The sequence below is a fragment of the Meriones unguiculatus genome, chromosome 10 (assembly GCF_030254825.1).
Source record: "Meriones unguiculatus strain TT.TT164.6M chromosome 10, Bangor_MerUng_6.1, whole genome shotgun sequence".
Taxonomy (NCBI): domain Eukaryota; kingdom Metazoa; phylum Chordata; class Mammalia; order Rodentia; family Muridae; genus Meriones; species Meriones unguiculatus.
The window spans coordinates 5,076,317-5,095,847 of NC_083358.1; the positions used below are offsets into that span (position 1 = coordinate 5,076,317).

The 19,531-nt window shown below is 48.5% G+C and overlaps 2 protein-coding genes across 11 annotated transcripts in view; both read right to left on the bottom strand.

The window, feature by feature from the left end:
* Positions 1 to 6,457, bottom strand: part of Tcf25 (transcription factor 25) — a 29,631-nt gene extending 23,174 nt beyond the window's left edge. For all 8 annotated transcript variants that reach the window (XM_021631219.2, XM_021631218.2, XM_060391818.1 and 5 more), the window contains exon 1: positions 6,136 to 6,457. In XM_021631219.2, coding sequence (XP_021486894.1) covers positions 6,136 to 6,327 — 192 coding nt within the window. In that variant the 5' untranslated portion in view covers positions 6,328 to 6,457. The remainder of the gene's footprint in view (positions 1 to 6,135) is intronic.
* Positions 6,458 to 9,332: 2,875 nt separating this feature from the next.
* The window catches only part of Spire2 (spire type actin nucleation factor 2), a 35,288-nt gene continuing 25,089 nt past the window's right edge, over positions 9,333 to 19,531 (bottom strand). For 2 of the 3 annotated variants that reach the window (XM_060391812.1, XM_021631235.2), the window contains exons 10-15: positions 17,910 to 18,025; positions 16,220 to 16,354; positions 15,975 to 16,042; positions 12,466 to 12,493; positions 10,962 to 11,077; positions 9,333 to 10,603 (exon numbers count right to left, since the gene is read on the bottom strand). In XM_060391812.1, the coding sequence (XP_060247795.1) occupies positions 10,381 to 10,603; positions 10,962 to 11,077; positions 12,466 to 12,493; positions 15,975 to 16,042; positions 16,220 to 16,354; positions 17,910 to 18,025 (686 nt within the window). In that variant the 3' untranslated portion in view covers positions 9,333 to 10,380. The remainder of the gene's footprint in view (positions 10,604 to 10,961; positions 11,078 to 12,465; positions 12,494 to 15,974; positions 16,043 to 16,219; positions 16,355 to 17,909; positions 18,026 to 19,531) is intronic. The other variant, XM_060391813.1, reaches the window with a different exon arrangement.

Consider the following 19,531-nt stretch of genomic DNA (forward strand, 5'->3'; position numbering starts at 1 on the left):
TTCCATAAACGATTTTCAACTGTTAGACTTGCCAGACAAGGTACCACAATCCCTGTGATGGGCTACTGAAAGAGAAGTTACTTTCTGCACTGGCAGAAGGAAGCCAGCAGAACCTTCATTGTGAAGACTGACTATGTACCAGGGAAGCAGGGATGGCAGCTGTCTGCCTATTTTTCAATGTTGAAAAACTCTCACAAATAGAATGCTAACATATTCTTTCTTCCTCACAGCCATATTCAGTATGCAAACCTTGCTAAAGATAGCTGTATCAGGGTGGAGGACAAAAACAGGCATGGGCTGGAGGGAGAGCTCAGCCGTTAAGAGCAGTGATTGCTCTTCCAGAAGAGCTGGGTTTGATTCCCAGTACCCACCTATCTGCTTACAACCCTCCATAGGTCCAGTTCCAGGTGTCCAATGCCCTCTTCTAGTCTCTGTGGGCAGCACACATGTGGTACACAGACATGCATGCAGGCAAAACACACCCATACACACAGAAATATAAGTCTTTAAAAAGAACATGCCCTTCCTCATGCCGTTGAATGCACTGCTTTGGCAACAAGAATGTAGTTTCCCTTTAGAGATACCTAATAATAAATCCCATCCCATCCAAATAAAGGCTTGGCCTTTGCCCTGGCTTCTGGGGAGTTAACATCTAACATCTAAGCCTCTGGTAATTTCTGACAGTAACATCTTCACTGGGGCTTCAGCCCACGCTGACCAGAGGATTTGCAGGGGCCCCGAGGCCATATCAGATGGTGGCAACATGATCTAAGGTGGGAACCTGAGACAGAAACTCAAGCTCCTGAAACATGCAGACCCAGGTGAGCAAGGCAACTTGTACAGGAAAACCCCTTCAAGGCAGCTCCACCAACCCACTGTGTACGCGGTCATCCTGTAGCCTCTGATGCTGACAACAGAGCACCTGCATGGAAGCTCAGGTCCCCTTCCCTGGCTGGGAATACTCTGGCCCTGTCAAGCATGTGAGGAGGACCACAGGCTTGCCTGTGCACAACTGCGCAGACTCCACCTCTGGAACGCCACTCTGCGGGCTGCCCTTGCATAATCTGACATGCTCCCTGCCGCAGGCTACAAGAACAAAGTGAATTTTGTATTTCTCACACATTATTGAACTTGGAAGATGGCACTGAGAACCCCCACATTTGGAACTGGTGTCAGAAGGGCAGTCACATGAACGCCCTCATACTCTGCAGTTGTTGGGGGAAATCATGCTCATATAGGTTTATATGAGATTAGTACCTGATTTACAAATTTTTATGATATAATAAAATCACTGTGATATATACAACATGTTATTTAACTTTCTGTTTGTTTGTTTTGTTTTTGTTGAGACAGGGTTTCTCTGTGTAACCCTGACTGTTCTAGAACTCAGAGATCCATTTGCTTCTGCCTCTGCTAGGATTGGAGGTGCATGCCACCACCACCACCAATTATTTATTTTTATGCACATTGCTGTTCTGCCTACATGTCTGTAAGGGTGACAGATCCTATAAACTGGAGTTACATACAGTTGTTTTAAGAATTGAACTCAGGTCCCTCTGGAAAAGCAGCCAGTGCTCTTAACCACTGAGCCATCTCTCCAGCCCATCCAAGCTTGTTTTGTGAAGGCAGAATCTCACTATGTAGCCAAGACTAGCTTTGAACTCACACCAATCTGCCCAAATTAGCCTCCGTATGCTACCACACCCAACTCTGAGTCAAATTTTTAAAAAACTATTGTCTTTTTCCCCAAGTTTATACGTATGTACATATATATGCACAGTACATATAAATATACACTTAATATAAATAGCTATATAATATAGACATATACTTATATTACTTATATATTTACACTAAGCACGTATTTTTATCACTTACACATTAACTATATTTTTACTTACATTTTATGTTATTTACTTTATATTGTATTTACTTATATATGCCTATATTACCTGTTTACATTGAGCATATATGAAATGTATATATACATAGTATATGTATATATGTATACATTATTATGTATGATATATATATTATAGTCTGTGTATAGTGCATAGTAGAGGCATTTTGGAAACAGCAACTCTATAAATGGCCTTGGCTGTCCTAGAACTCACTATGTAGACCAGTCTAACCTCAACTCACAGAGAACTGCCTGCCTCTGTGTGTGCCACCATGCCCAGGAGACCGTATCTTAAAAATTAAAAATAAAAAGGAATGTAAAGCATGCACAAGACCCTGGGTTCAATCCCCATCCCTGCAAAACAAACAGAATATACTACTTACTACTCAGCAGTAAGAAAGAACAAATGATAAACGCTCAAAACTGAATAATCTCATAAGTATACTCTGAGCAAGGGGCTGAGCTCATACCAGATGCCTAAAGCACGAACAATTTGCACAGCTGAAAATGTCAAATTCATACTAGATCCTTCAAGCAGATACATTTTATTATATAACGTCAATAAGTTGGTTGCTTTCCTCCCTCCTCCCCGCTTTCTGCTGTCTAATCTACAGTCAGGAGTGGCCCCAGGCCATCTTTACCCTGCTTCCTTCCCTAGGAGGACATCATGAGCCCCTAAGAATGTATGCGAGTGAACCACTTACAGTCATGTGTTTCCAGAGCTCTTCTGTCCCCTTCCACTTCCAAAAGCACACATCTACATTTGGTGAGTGCCGATCACATGCCCAGCATATGCTACAGGCTACACCATGAGTTAGCAAAAGCATCCCCAAATGTTCATCCAGTATCTTGTCCAAGCGTTCTCAACTACAAGGAGGGACAGCCAGGATACAGATTTAGGTTCCGCTGACTCCACAGCCTTGCATGCATGCCTAAAACAATTTGTTGGTTTTTGTTGTTGTTGTTGTTGTTGTTGTTGTTGTTGTTATTTTCTGAGACAGGGTTTCTCTGTGTAGCTCTGGCTGTCTTAGAACTCACTCTGTTGACCAGGCTGGTCTCAAACTCACAGAGATTCTCCCGCCTCTGCGTCCCGAGTGTTGGCATTAAAGACGAGCACCACCGCCTGGCTAGTAACTTGTCTTATTAAATTCAGCACAGATGGACATACATTCTGAGTGCTACATCAGTGGGCAACAAAGTCTGTTTCTAAGAAACGTATATTCCAGCAGCGGGAGGCAAGCAGCACACACACACAAAGAATAATGTGTTTGGTGGTAACTGCCAGGGGAGAAGGAAAAAGACTAGAATAAAAGGAACATGAATGAGGATGGTTGTGTTTTTAGTCAGATGGTAAGAGTGGACAGTAGCAGGATAACACCAAAGCATGCCCATAGAAGGGGACAAAGTCTCATGTCAATATCTCAACAAAGGGGGCTGTAGCCAGAGCGGGAGGCAAAGAGAGGCCAGGGTGGTTGAAACCCTGAGCAAGATTAGAAAAGGATGAGGTCGTGAGAAGGGTCTTGGCAGATGGCACAAATCCAGCCCTGAGAACTGCTGGGAAAGAAGAGCTACCAGCTCTGTATTCAGGATAGAATGCGGAGGAACAGCAGAGAAGGCTCCCTGCACAGCTGGAGTTCAGGCAGATGAAGGGGTCTCACTCTGCCCCAGGCACTGTACAATGTTAGACACTGTTAAAATCAGTTAGAATCACTATGAATGTTAATAATGTCTTCAAAAACCTGATGTTAATTTTCCTATAACTAAGCAAAGACTTTGGGGGATGAAGCATTTTGATTCTCTAACTGGCAACTGTTGAATTCTTCCCTAGATGCTTTGAGGAAAATAGCCGTCTGTTAAACAGTAAGCCACACTATCCATATTCAACATTCCTTTGAACATTCCAGAAGCCTTGAAAAATTACACTATGATCACAGGTGATTGCTCAGACTCCTAGGGTGCATGTAGCCTCAAAAATATTGTTCAGTTTGTATCCGTGTGTGTGTGTGTGTGTGTGTGTGTGTTGTTTTGGAGACAGGGTTTCTTGTGTAACCTTGGCTGCCCTGGAACTCACTCTGTAGAACAAACTGGCCTCAAACTCAGAGATCCTCTAGCCTCTGCCTCCCAAGTGCTGGGATTAAAGGCGAGGGCCACCAAGAAGGGTTAGCTTGTATCACTTTTACTATCAGGAGCCTTGTTTTTGATTTGTAGGTCATCCCCTGGACCCAAACCGAAGTCCTCTGGAAACCCAGCAAGGGCTCTTAACCACTGAGTTACTTCTCCAGCCCCTTTTCTTGCCCTCTTCAGTAGTGTGGGCTAAGCTTGTACTACAAAGAAGCAGCTGAGCAGTCAGCAGTTCGGAAGCCAAAAGTGGCAAGGCAGCCAGCTGCTTGACACCTAAAAAAGAGGCATCTGAACAGTTTGAGAAAGTGGCAGGGAAGGAACAAAGGCATGGCAGAAGGAAAGGCCCAAGAGTTGAAGCTCAAGGCAGGAAATTGTAAAGAGGCAGGGAAGACAAAATGCAGGCCTTGGTCATTGGAGGAAGAGTTCCAGAGAGCTGTAAAATCTTCCAGGCCAATGGACCCAGATACCTAAGGTCTGAGTGCTAACACCAGCTGCTGTCAAGGGAGGAATCCCAACACCGAGGAAGACTTGTGTAAAGGTGAATACTGTGATGTCTAAGATCTGATTTGAAGTCACCTCTTAGAGAGAAGGGAATAAAACAATATTAAAAACAGGCAGACTGATGGAGTGCCAGTTACTGGGCCATGGGCACATACCGGTTATCTGTAGTTTCCTATTTTTTGCGTGTTTAAAATTAAAGCTAGACAGTACGTACTGACTCACACCATTGATCCCAGCATTCAGAAGGCAGAAACAGGTGAATTTCTAAATTTGAAACCAGCCTGGTCTACAGAGTGAATTCAAGGACAACCAAGGAGACACACAGAAAGACTGTCTTGAAAGAACAAAACAAATCAAAATAATAATAATGACAATTAATTTAATTAAACCTAATAAAAAGTTAAAATTGGGCTAGAGAGTTGCTCAGGGGTTAAGAATACTGGCTGTACTTCTAAAGATCCTGAGTTCAATTCCCAGCAACAACATGGTGGCTCATAACCATCTGGTACCCTCTTCTGGTGTGCAGACAGAACACCGTATAAATAATAAACAAATCTTTTTCAAGTTAAAAAGAAAGGACAAGAAACAGTGTAGAAAGGGGAGTTTCTTTCAGGCTGAAAAATCAAAGAGTTCTGACAGTACCGAGGAGAGACCTGTTGCACCAGCACCACAGACTTCCACAGCATTTCCCACACTCCTCAAAACATGTGCTCTTTTTAAATTTGTCAACTGATAAAAAACTGGGGACAACTCACAAGACTGAGTGTTACAGAGGACTTTTAGACTCATTACAAATGTTCACTCATTCAAAAAATGATCATCGAAGCCTTAGCACGCTGGAGCTACAAACGAGCAAAATAGGCAAATTATCTGTCCACACATGAAGCCAGAACCGTAATTCATTCACATATGAAACTGCAGACACACGTCAGTCAGTCATGAGGAAAAACATGGGACTGAAAAGCGCTACGCATTGTTCTATGTCAGACTCCTGCTGAGAGGCAAGAGCTAGGTATATAACACCCTGCGACAGACATAAGTGCTGTGACGAACAAGCAGAAGTGTTTGAAAAGAGCTAGAATCGAGGGATCTCTCTCACGTCGCAGATATGAAGCCAGGCCTACCCCACCACAGCACCGTCCATGACAGCCTCGACCTCATCAGAACCCCATCTCCCACTCGCCATCCCTGCTGGCCCTCCGCCTTAGCTGGTCTCGGATGTCACGCCACGCCCATCCTGACGTCACGGGCCTGTGCTGCCCCGACGTCACACCACGCCTCCCGACACTGCCCCTAGACACGCCCTATGCTGCAGTGAAGTCCCATCGCTCAGCCCCTGGACAGCACCGCCCGAGACCGTTAGCAGCCCCTCCGCTCAGCATCCTACCCTATCGATCTAGGATGGGGAACGTCGCCCCTCGACACCACCCCGAGTCGCAATTCCGCACTGCCTCACCACCCCCCAACCCGCCCGACCGGAGACCCGCCTTCCACCGCTGCGGCGCGGTCCCTTCTCTCCGCCCACTGGACTGCGGTCCAGACCCAACTTTATGCCTCTTCGTATGACGTCATGCCCCCGCTGTTCCCCCGCCTCCGGTTGCCCAGCTCCTCACCAGCTCGAACCGGTTGTTGACACGGACTCCCTCCTTCCCTGCGGCCCCGGGGCGCCGGCCACCCAACCCCGGTTTTGGTCCCTCATCGTCTGCGTCATCGTCCTCGAGGAGGTCAAACCGCAAGGCGTCGGGGCCTAGGGGTTCCTGGCCGCGCTGTTCCCCCCTCAGCCTGCGGAGGGCCCGGCGCGACATAGGACCCGACGGCCGGCAGTGGACACACGGACGAGGAAGAGCAGCAGAGTGGCGGCGCCTGCGCACTGGCGGCGCGCTGGCGCAGGGCTGGCGTGTCGCGTTTACGCGCCGCGGCTCTCCGGAACTTCCGGAAGGTGCGAAGGCGGCCCGGGAGATCTCGCGAGAGTTGGGCCCCAGCGGCGGCGCGGCACTGGCTCTCCGCGCCCTGTCTCCGGCTTCCCAGGCGGGCGGCGCTCGGAGAGCCAGCCGGGACGCGGATGGGAACGCGCAGGCTCGGAGCGCTGCGCGCCGCTGACGTGACTCCCGGGGCTGGCGGGCGGGGCCGGGTGAGGAGGGAGTGAGCACGGACTAGCCCCGCAGCGCCCGCGTGCGAAGACACTCATAGGACGGAGGAGCGACGCACGGGGTCCGCAACTCTTCTCTCTGCGTAGCCCACCCGCGCGACCTCCGGTGTTCTCCACCTCCTCATTGCTGCTCGGGGGCAGAGAGACAGTGTCTGCCCGGATAGAAACAATGTAACTTCCTCGGGACTGGCTGTCTTCCCGGACATCTCCTCTCCGTGAGGTGCACGGAATCGAGTTGGGCGTTCGCAGTTGCTTTTTCTGGTCGCGAGCGCGACAGGGGATGCTGATGTTACGGGGGTATTGGGTGAGGGGTAGCTCTCTAGGTGTGGATCGGTGGTCAGCCCTTCGTGTATTCTGATTCGGGAAGGATGTAGAGTGTTTCTGCACAGATGTGGATCTTGTTTTCTTTTCGTTCCTATTATGCTTTTTGCATTTTCTAAAAAGGGTTTCTGTGGGTGGCCCTGGCTGTTCTGCAGCCTTTTTAAAGACTCGTTTATTTATTATGTATAGTGTTCTGTCTGCGTGTACATCTGCACTCCACAAGAGGACACCAGATCTCAAAGATGGGTGTGAGCCACCATGTGGTTGCTGGGAATTCAACTGGGGACCTTTGGAAGAGCAGACGGTGCTCTTAACCTCCGAGCCACTTCTCTAGCCCTGTTCTGGAGCTTTGTAGACCAGGCTGCCCTTGAAACTCACAGGGATCCTCTGCTTCTGAAGGGCGGGGATCACAAAGCTGTTGTCCAGTTTTTTATACTGTAGACAAATGTTCCTAGATGGGCCAGGATTGAGTACGTCCAAAGTAAGGGTAAAACGAGCTGGTGTTGGCTTGGACCCGTTCCCACCTTGAGGGCAGGGGAGAGGGCTGCACGGTTGGGGGGACAGCCTTCACTGTTGAGCTAGGCCGGCCACTGTTCTAAATTCTGATCTCATGTTGGGAGATAACTCTCCTTTTACATGTGAAGAAACTGACTTAATGAGTAAGTAGTCCAGAGAGAACCTGGTTTTGCATTTATGTGACTCCCAAAGTGCAAACAAGGCAGGCTGTTGGCAGGGACAGAGAAGGCGGGCAGGGCAGCATCCCTGTTCCATTCCTGCTGTGAAGCCACCGTCCATGAGCTCCAGCCTGCCTCTCCCAGGGATCTTGGGTCCTCCCTAGGTTGGATGCTGATTCTGGTGACTGAAGTAGCTGCTCTGCCCAAGCTCTGCTAGAATTTCAAAGTTGATAGCCTATAGCTACTATCTCAAGGTATCTCTCCACAGCCCCCTTCCCTGCTACTGGTCACTGTTAAAGGTCGTAACCTCTTCTGCATCATGCTCAGAACACCAACCACCCTCATGTCTGTTCAGGACCAGGCTAGCTTCTGTGTTATCCATGGTCAAGCAGTATGGCCAGTAGCCTTACCTATGAATAAGATGGGAGGTCTCAGTCTGGAACTGCTTCTCCTGAGACAGAGGTTGTGGATAGTGAAGGATGGAGTTGGTTTTCCCTGAACCACTGCTCAAATGTGTCTCCCTGAACTGCTGTAGAGCTGGTGCTTAGGAAATCTCAGCTCTAATTGGCTCTATTTGACATCATCTCCAATAGATGAGGCTGGCTCAGTGGGCTGACATGCAACCTAATGTTTAGAAGAGGCCGGCAATGCCAGGGGGCAGTAAGACAGAAGGACAAGCTGCTCTCTAGGGAACGGTAGGACCCACAGGCACTACCCTCTGCTCCGCTGGCTGCTTCCCAGGATGTGCTTGTGTTTGCTGAGGATCAGAGCCTGGGTGGTCCCATGCTTGGGACTGTGAGCCCGATAGTGGCTGCTTTTATGTATCACAGCTGCACTTAGTCCCCGGAGTGGCTGTCCCTGCACGCACTGTGCAAACACGAGGGTGTGCTTGCTTGAGAGTTCACTGTATAGCTCAGACTTCACTGGAACTTGCTAGAGCCAAGACTGGCCTCAAATTAGTGATCCTCCTGACTCTTAATTACCAATCGCTGGGATAACAAGTGTGAGTCTCCACACTTGGTTAAACATGAGTGTTTTTCTTGCTGGTTGAGTGACAGCAGTGATTCCTGACCTTCTCTGCTTGTCCTGTTTTATTTTTATTTATTTATGCTTTTAGGTTTTTGTTTTTTTCTCCAAGACACAGGGTTTCTCTGTGTAGCCCTGGTTGTCCTCGACTCCCTTTGTAGACCCGGCTAGCCTTGAACTCAGGTCCTACTGTGTCTTACCTCGCCAAGTGCTGGTATAACAGGTGCATGCCACCGCACCCACAAAGGGCTGGAAAGATGGCTCAGTGGTTAAGAGCGCCTACTGCTCAGGCTAAAGGAACTGAGTTCAGTTCCTAGCACCCACATGGTGGCTCACAACTTCCTGCAACTCCAGTTCCATAGCTTCTGTGGGCTAATGTAGTGCACATAAATTAATGCAAGCAGACATGTAACGCAAATAAGCATATCTTTCGAAATTTTAGAAAGACAAAATACAGACGCTGTCTGCGAGGTGCTCAGAGGAGTGCTGGGCGCTAGCCGCTTTATTGGGTGTTCTAATTTCAAGGACAGCTCTTTCCCACAGACCCATCTGTCACAGTTCTTTGCGTTTGGTGCCTCTTCTAGTCCTAAGCAGGGTGTTAGAGCCTGGAGTCGGCAACAGGCCTCAATGAGCAGGCTGCAGCTGAAGTTCGGGCTCTTCTGAGACACTTTACTGAGCCTTTGTTTCCCCTGATCTGTAAGGTGGGGCGACAACACAGCCCACCTCCTGGGTTCGCACAGGCCCTTCCCGGGCAGGTGTAGGTGCTGCCTCGGCTTAAGGAACGTGACCACCATCATTTGAGCACACTGGCCTGTGGCCACGCAGTGAAGAAAAACACACTGTAACAATCTGTAGGCCCGTGGTAATGGGTTAGGGCTGCTAACATGCCCCGGGAGGAAGCAGCTCATCAGGCCTCACAGGAGATGCCTGCCACCCCCCCACACACCCCTCCCCAGCTGCACCATGGACTTGGTATAGGAAGTAGGAAATTGGCTGGGGCTGTGAATTACAGTAACAAGGTTTTCGAGAGCTGTCACCCGTGCTGGGGTGGGGCTTTGCTTTGCGGTACTGTAGCTGCCAGAGTCCCTTACGTTCCTGTGAGTAGCCCCTCAGCACAGGGCTGTGAACCTCAGTAAGCTAATTGGTTCACCAAGTTATTCTTTGTCAGTGCCCTATCTGGGTTGTCTGTATCTCCCTAAGGAGAGTCAGTGCCAGCAAGGGAGCAAGAGCGAGCCTGGCTTGGGTGCCCGGGCTTCCTCTCAGCACTCCCCCATACTCCCAGAGGTTTCCCAGGTGCCTCTGCCGACTGAGCCCCGAAAAGGCAGCAGGGGTAGACCCGGTCTGAGAGCCAAGGTACCCTGTCCGCCCTGGGAGAGAAGCTGCCATATGCTCGCTGCTGAAGAGGACCAAGGTGGAAGCTGTGCCAGAATTCTAAGAGCCAAAGTCCCCTGCCCTCCCTGCATCCCCCAGGCCCTCCCAGCCTTTCCAAGGACTCCTGAGAGAAGAGGAGCAGGGAAGGGGCTGGAGTAAGCTTAGCCCTGAATGAACTGTGGGGCAAAGAGACAATGTATATAAATATATAGGCCGTGTATATATTATAAATGTATCTATATATGTATATATGTACATGCGCAAGGGAGTCATGGCAGCTGTGTTCCAGATGGGGTGCAGGGCGGCCGTCACAGCAGTCACTGGAAGCTGAGCGTCCTGGTGTTGGGAATGTAGAGGGACTGGGTCTGGCGGCTGCGTTGTGGAGTGGCGTTGAGGACGGCCACGCTCTTGCGGCTGGAGCACACAACGTCAGCCACGAAGCTGGTGCAGTCACTGCACACATCCTTTAGGACGCAGCCATGGGCGTAGATGTGGGGGAACTCTTCCTCCACACTCCGCCACTTGGGTCCCTGCAGGGATCTGGAGAGACATGCCAGGAGAGAACCGTGAGAAGAAAGAGCCCTGTTAGGGCCAGGGTCCCCCAGAGGCCTTGCCCTGCCCCTTTGGCACCCCAAATCTCGCTCTCCGTGTCCACGGCCACCCCTCCTCCCGATTGCCTTCCTCGGGTCTCATCTGTAGAAGACAGTGTCTATCCTGGTAAATGCCCTTTCTCGGCAGGCACTGAGGTCCAAGCACAGACCACCCAGCCTCAATTCCCTCCAACTTTGTCTGTAGACCCAGACGACTTGACATGTTCCCTGGGGAAATCCACACAGTACCACAGGAACTCGCCCTGGTTTCCCAGTTACTACCACAGGGTACAGCAACAAGGACATACTGGAAGGCGTCTCTCCTCAGTGTTGGCGTGGCTTTGGTAGTTGGCACCCTCTGAAGACTCTCAAAACCAAGCGTGTAGACAGGGATGTGTGCACACTTCTTGGAAGGCATTTTCATCTGCAACACGAGGAGGGGTGTGGACAAGGCATCTCAAGCTATCCTCCACACCCCTCGGGACCAGAGACTGAAAGTGGTGCCCCTCGCTGTCATCTGAGGACCCAGCCTGGGTGCCTCCCTTGTCACACCCCAACTACATTTCTTGTTCATCAGAGCTGTAATTTCTTAGGGGCTAGGAACTGTTATCTTTTTAAACCACAAAGGGTGTAATTTTAGGTTCTGCCTGTGGCCAGTGCTTCACACTGACAAGGATGAAGTGTTCCTGTGGTCCAGGGACAGGTTATAAAGAATTTGAGAAAAGTAGCTTCCTCTTTCTGAGCCGAGGTACAGGGGTTAGTGCACTTCCAGGGGTTTCTGTCCCTTAGACAACGCATCCAGATGCAACCTGGCTTTGCTGAAGGAGACTTTTTAGTGTGTGTGTGTGGGGGGGGAATGGTTACAATGTTTTTGTTTATTTTTATCTTCTGCCTGTATTTGTGTTGATGCACTGTGCACATGCTGAGCCCTTGGAAGACAGAAGGTGTCTGCTCTTCTGGAACTGGAGTTAGAAACTTGCTGGCTGTCGTGTAAGGGCTGGGAACCAAGCCCAGGTCTTCTGTAACAGCAGCAAGTGATTTTAACCTCTGAGCCATCTCTCTTAAAAACAAACTTTAAAACTGTTTCTAAGGACTTGGCAAGGTGGTGCATACCTATAATCTCAGCACTCAAGAAGCAGAGGCTGGGGCTGGAGAGATGGCTCAGTGGTTAAGAGCACTGACTGCTCCTCCAAAGGACCTGGGTTCAATTTCCAGCACCTACATGGCAGCTCACAACTGTCCGTAACTCCAAAATCTGACACCTTCACACGAGTGTACATGCAAGCTAAACACCAATGCACGTAAAAAAATGTTTTGTTTTGTTTTGTTTTTTTTTTTTTAAAAAAAAAAAGAGACATAATTCTGAGTTCAAAGCCAGCTTGGTCTATGTAGCCAGTTCCAGGCCAGCCAGTATTATACACAATGAGACCTTATCTCAAAAATATAAAATACTACCTATGAGTGTTTTAAGAAATTGTAGTCTCAGCCAGGGATACATAGTGAGACCCTGCCTAAAAGAAACACACACACCTACCTCTATCCAGTCTTAGGTCAGGTGTGTGGTTCATGCCCAACACTTGGGAGGCAGAGACAGGAGGAACTAGAGTTCAGAGTCATCCTCAGATACCTAGACTTTATGAGACACCATCTTACAGTCAAGACTAATTGCAGTCTTGGGAAGTATAAGAACAGATTCTTGGAAGGGAGTGGGTGAAGTGCCTCACAGGGAGGCGATTATCCGACACATCCAGTTGAAAACAGCAGTGCCCCCATCCCATCCCACCACCACCAGAAGGCTCCCCAGATCCTCACCTTTACACTGCAGGAGGGGCACACAGCTCTGGAAGGGAGAGAGAAGACAACAGCAGTGGTAAGGAAGCCTAGGGAGGAAGAGCACCCTCCTGGCTTCTTCGTCCGCCCCACATAGCTGAGTCAGCCACCATCACTTTTGGCCAGATCCCTGCTGACTCAGTACTTTGCTTTCATTTTACTCCAGAATCTTTCATCTCCCTAGGATGACTTTACCTCTGCCCCTTATCTCTCTTGGGAACATATGGCCTGGGTATTTCTGGTACCTTTTACCATAGAGGAATCACCTAAATAGAAGGGCTTTGAGTAGGATGTCCAATTTTATGCAGCAATTAGTATTTTTAAAAAATCCCATATCTAGTTTCAGAAGTAAATGCCTGGCAGGTGTGGTGACACAGACTTAGAATTCCAAAGGGCAGGGGGATTATGAGAGGCTAGCCTGAGCTATATAGTTGAGGCCCTGTCTCATAATAATTAAATAACAAATTCCTTCATGTAAAACTTCAACCCTAAATCTAGATAGCCATTCTGTAGAGACCCAGCTTTTAGACTGTCCTGGAATAGAATACCAATGAAATATACATGATACGTTACAATGAGACACTGTGCAAACCGTTCTATAACAATGTACCAGGGGCTCGTCTCCATTTTAATGAAGGCTGTCAAAATGCCTTCTCCACGACAATGGACCACGTTCCCTGGAAAGGATTCCTCTAATTAATTTCCTGTCGGTAAATCCCTGGGCTGGGGCTGGGAGTGTGGCTCAACAGTAGAGTGCTGTCCACCAGCCCTAAACTGAGCATCCAGAGTGAAGATGGAGGGTGAATCCCTGGGCTAACCTAATTTTATTTCGTTATAGCCAGGAAACATATTTTGTATGAGTTGAATATTGGAGAGTGTTGGTTTTTCTTGCTATATATATATATTTTTTTTTTTTCTTTTTCAGTTTTTTTGTAGCCCTGGCTGTCCTGGAACTTAACTCTGTAGACCAGGCTGGCCTCAAACTCAGAGAACTGCCTGTCTGTGCCTCCTAAGTGCTGGGATTAAAGGCATGTGCCATCACGCCTGTCTTACAGCTTTTAAAGACTTATTTATTTAATTTTACGTGTGTTAGTGTTTTGCCTACGTGTGTCTATATGTACATGTAATGCCTGCTGCCTGTGGAGGTCAGAGGCCTCCAATCCTCTGGACCTGGAGTTAGGAATGGTTGTGGGCCACCATGTGGGCGTGGGAGCCAAGCCAACGCCCTCTAAGAGCAACAAGTGCTCTCAGCTGTTGAGCCATCTCTCCAGCACCCCCACAGACCCACTTAAAGACGGTCTCAAGCATTGCTTAGAGGCTCAATGTGTAGGCAAGAATGACCCTGAATTCCTGACCCTCCTTCCTCTATTGCCCAAGGGTTAATTACAGGCGTACGTTACCATGCTCAGCTTGAACTAAATATTGAAACTTGTTTTGTGGCCCAAGACAATAACCTTGATAAATGTACCACATGGAGTTCACAAAGATGCAAATTCAGCTGCTGTTGGAACATTTTAAGCACATGCTGTCCAGATCTCCTGTTTCCTTTGGTTTCTGTCTGTTGGTTTTATTAGTTGTTGAGAAATGCTGAGGTCACTAATTATGAACAAGCACTTATTTCTACTCGCAGTCATCATTTTCGCTGCTTGAGTATCTGTCATTATTAATGATAGAGATTGTAATTCTCTATGGAATGAACTGCTTTATCACTGATAATAGTCTTGGCTCTAAAATCTATTGTCGTCATTGTTTTTGTTTTTTGGAGACAAGATTTGGTCTCTAACTCATGCCAACCCTTCCATTCACAGATTCCTGAGTTCCAGGATTACAGTTAGGAGCCACTATACCTGGCTCTTGGTCTTGCTTTTTTTTTTTTAAGTACTATATTTATTTATTATATACACAATATTCTGTCTGCATGTATACCTGCACACCAGAAGAGGGCACCAGATTTCACTATAGATGGTTATGAGCCACCATGTGGTTGCTAGGAATTGAACTCATAACCTCTGGGAGAACAGCCAGTGCTCTTAACCTTTGAACCATCTCTCTAGCCTGATCTTGCTTTTTTTGTTTGTTTGTTTGTTTTTTAATTCAAAGGCAGAAACTATACAACTCAGGCATGTCCAAACTCCAGACTTTTTTTGTTTTAATGCTTAGCCTTTATTTTTATTTTGTGTGCATGTGTTTGCCTGCATGTGTCTGTGCACCACATGTATGCAGTGCCTGTGGAGGCAAAGGTGCCCTGGTACTAGAGTAATAGTGGCCATGTGAGTGCTGGGAATCAAACTCAGGTCCTCTGCGGATGCAGTACGAGCTCTTAACCGCTGACTCATCTCTCCAGCTCCTGTGTCCAGCCTGTCAACACTGTCATCTATAAAGTTTGCACTCGAGTTAAAAAAGTAAAACTGGGGGGCTGGAGAGATGGCTCAGAGGCTAAGAGCACTGGCTGCTCTTCCAGAGGTCCTGAGTTCAATTCCCAGCAACCACATGGTGGCTCACAACCATCTATAATGAGATCTGGTACCCTCTTCTGGCATGCAAGTGTACATGCAGACAGAACATTGTATATATAATAAATAAATATAATATTTAAAAAAAAAAAAGTAAAACTGGACTGCACTCATTGCTCTTCTCCAAAGCTTGTTGGCAGGTGGCAGGTTAGAGGTGGCAGCGCACGTTTTAATTGGGTTGTTGAGGCCATTTACAGCTGGCACAGTAGTTAGACAGGATTCTGTTTCAACTTACCATCTTGCTTTTTTTTTTTTTTAACATATATTTGTTCCTTTTTTCATTTTCTGCCTTATTTTGAACTAGTCGAGTTTTCAAATGAGTTTTCTGTCACCTCAGACTAGTCTCAGATTCATGGTCCTTCAGTTCCTGGAGGACTGGGGCATGTGAGTGCTCCATGCTCAAGGACATCTCTGAGGCAGCTCTCCGGACCTCTCCCTGCTGCTCTCCCCTCTCCCACCCCTTTTCTAAGACCTGCAGCTGCCCTGGCCTCCTGCCCCGGTTAGTGAAGAGAAATGTCCCCAGGCTAGCACAAGCTTCCCACAGTTGTCTGATGCCCAGTGTCTTAAAGACTATTGTTTTATAGCCTTTGTGTGATTATTTAGGGCTGTTTCAGCTAGAAAGTGGCTGTTAGCCCATCTTGGCTAACCATGGGTGTCCTTTCACTATTTCAGTTTAACCTAGGCCAGACGTGGTGGCACATGCCTTTAGACCCAGTTCCTTGGAGGTAAAGGCAGGTGGATCTCTGTGTGCTCCTGCCCTGGCCTACATGGTGAGGTCCAGGCCAGCCAAGGCTATAGACTGGGAGATGCCATCTCAAAAAACCTTATAGTCCCTTATACTCAAGAAATTGAGGCAGCCATTCATGAGTTTGAGGCCAGTCTGGGGTATACAGTAAGGCCCTGTCTGAGAGAAAGAGAGAGAGATTGATGAATTGGCTGTGTGTGGGGGACTGTCCCCCTTGTTGTCTGTGTGCTCACCTCTTGCAGAAAAGACAGGTGGGTGGCCAGGAAAACAGGGGAAACTTGGCCCGGCAGCAGCAGCAAATCTGCAGGAAGAGGCCAAGTTAGAGCATGAGTGTGTGAAGCCACTGGAGTCCAAACGCAGTCCCGGCAAGTGCTTGCCTCAGGCCTTCTACACAATCACTGAGCAAGCCCTAGACGCCTGTTCCCACTCTCCAGTGCCCAGAACATCCCTGCCCTGCTCCTGGGCACCCAAGTCTCACCTTCCCCCTCTTAAGGCTACTGAAGAGCTCCTTGTCCTGCAGAAACTTCTCCATCTCGGCCTTTACCAGCACCCGTCGCACATCCATCACCTCCTCCACAGTCAGGGCCAGACTCTCCACAGGGTGGCTGAACTCCTGGGGGCGAGGGTAGGGTCCAGCTTGCTCAACACCTAGGGATCCTGGTTCTCTGGTCTCAGTCCAAACAACCTGGCAACTTACTGAAGTCTGTGTATCAGCTCAGTTACTGCTGGATCTGCTTCAAGGAGGCCCTGCTGCTGTAGCAAGGCTCCCAGTCCTGTGGCCCCCAGACCCTGCCCTTGCCCCCACTGACCCCCATCCATCCCAGAAAAACTCCACCTCCTGCTTGCAAACACATACCATGGTTCCAACCTTCTTTCTCCCTGGAAGTGTTCACCACTGAATCTTCCCTCCCTGCTCTGCCCCCGATCTGTACTGTCCCCAGGAGCCCTGGGAATCCTCCGCCTGCCTGGCCCTGAGTGTGCTCTTCTGTCCCCAGCATGCTATCTGCCTTAACTGGCATTATACTGAGCGATCCTGGTTTAACCTTATTAGTGTGTTACGTAAAACTCGACACTAGACCTTCTAAGCCCACTTCTTCTGTAAAATGAGGTTGTTTTGGCTCTCCTGAGGTAACACAACGTATAATCCTTAACCCCAAGCACACAGAACTCAACATGATAGCTGTCGTTTGTGGAGGTAGGGTGGGGATAAGCAAGCCACAAGGATGGGAATCGTGCATTTTTTTCCTTGGGTGTGTCATGGGTAACCTGTGCAGGGCTGTTCAGTCCTGGAACAGCATCAGGACTCCCAGCTTCTTTCTGTTCTTAGTTATCTGCCGTCAGGAGTTTCCATGCTGGGGCTGGAGAGATGGCTCAGCGGTTCAGAGGACCCTGGTTCAATTCCCAGCACCTACTTGGCAGCTCACAACTGTCTGGTCTGTAACTCAAGTTCCAGTGGATCTGACTGCCTCACACAGACATATATGTATGCCAGACAACAAATGTACATAAAAATAAATTTTAAAAGTTTCCATGTCAAATGCAGGGATTCGGGCAGGACTGAGGCCATCAGGTTCTCCAGTTTTGTGTTTGTTTTTGTTTTTTGACAGACAAATATCTTTTTATTAAATAAACTATAACCTTTCCTTTCTTCTCCTTTCCCCAAATCTCATATTTACATCTTGTTATTTATTTACTCCCTTTACAGCCTGATCCCAGCCCCCTCCCTCCTCTCTTCCCGTCCCCCCTCCTTCTCAAGTAAGGGGAGGTCACAGCAGGACAGCTTCTCTGATTTTGAAAGCCTGTCTTCCAGGAAGTGCTTTTTGAGATCTCACAACACAAAACACACTACTTGCAATGCTGTATTGCCCTGAGTCCCACAAGCCAGGGCTCACAATCCATCCTGACCTCACAGGAACTGAGCAAAGCACTTCCGCCTGAGGAGCCACTTGAAAAGCAAGTCTGTGGATTTGGGGTCACAGTACCAACGTCTAACAGAAAGTGGCAGCAAAGAACAACCTCACCAGGGACAAGGACTAGAACCCGGCACTCCCAACGACAAACCCAGACACATCCTGAGGCTGCCTGACTCCCTCGCTAGTATCTTGTCCTGGGAAAGGATGAGGCTGACGCAGAAGAGGCCATCCAGGCAATCTACCTTTGTCACTTACCAGCCACAGGTGTCTGGTGTCTGTCGCAGAAGCCTCCGTTTTATCCACTGAGTTCAAGCTGCTGGGCAAGGCGGAACTGGGGTAAGGCTGGGCCTGGTCACTCACAGGACAGAAAGCTGGAGGAAGAACACAGGCCCGTGAAGAGTACCTGGCAGGAGAGCCGTGCCACGTGGACAATGGGGGCAGTGGGGATGGAGAGCAACCTAAAAGTCCAGTGGATAGCTGGAGAGTCGGCTCAGCAGTTCTTGCAGAGGACCCAGGTTCAATTCCCAACTCCTACATGGTGGGTCACTACATGACTGCAGTTCCAGGGGATCCAGTACAGGCACGAGGCACGCATGTGGTACACACAAATACAGACACGCACACACATGGTATGGTGCATACATATATGCAAAACACCCATACACATAAGATAAAAATTAAATCAAGCTGTGCAGTGGCAGTGCACACTTTTGACCCCAGCACTCAGGAGGCAGAAGCAGGTGGATCTCTTGAGTTCAAGGCCAGCCTGGTCTACAGAGGTCCAGTTTAGCCAGAGCTAAAGAGTTTTTGTCTTGAAAAACAAAAGTAAAAACAAAAATTTAAAAATTAATTTTAAAAAATTATAAGGAAAGCTGCATGACAGAAACTCACATTCCTCCATGGTTTTCACTTCCTGGTATCAAAATATGTGCTCAGGGTTGCGCTCAGTGCTGAAAACTGCTTTTTGCTGATCAACTGTGGCTTTCAATTAGCCAATTATGCAGGGACACAAGGCTGAGCCCGGACCACTCAGAGACACGGCACTCCCTTAGAAATGGAGACTCACTGGGGGTCACCGCTTGATGTGATGTGGCCTCGCACCCCTCTGCAAAACAAACGCTGGATCGTAGGTTCCTGGGACCCCAGACCCGTTCCTAACCCTGACGGCTCTCAGCATGAGTGCAGCCGCTAACTGATGGACTAACCCTGTGCAACCAGGCCGGTGGCTGTTTCCAGTGAGAGTCCTCTGGGGGGAACAGTAGCTGGTGACAAGGCAGGTGCTTCAAGAGCCACAGGAAAAAGGAACAAAGGGGTCAGGCCAGCTCTCTTACTGTCTCAGGATTTTGATAATAACTATCTCTGGGTAAGAGAATTGTAGGAATTTGAATTCTTTCTTCAAAAACATTTACTTATTCCTCCTCCTCCTCTGCCTCCTCTTCCTCTTTCTCTTCCTCTTCAAGACAGGGTTTCTCTGTGTAACCTTAGCTCTCATGGAATTCGCTTGTAGACCCAGTTGGCCCTGAACTCAGAGAGTCACCCCCATCTCTGCCTTCCAGTGCTGGGATTAAATATGTGTGCGATCATGCCCGGCCTAATTTACTTATTTTTATTCTATGTGTCTGAGTGTACGTGTGTGCATCACTTGTGTGCCTGGTGCCCAAAGAGGCCAGAAGTCGGCATCTGATTCCTTGTAGCTGAAACTAGGAAATGATATGAGTCACCGTGAGGATGCTGGGAACCGAACCCCTTTTCTCTGCAAGAGCATCAAGTGCTCTTAACCACAAAGCCCTCTGTCCGGCCCTCGGGGATTCGACTTCTTTAGAAAATGTTTTGTAAAGAATACAGACTGGTTGGTTGATTATATCCTCAGATGGAAA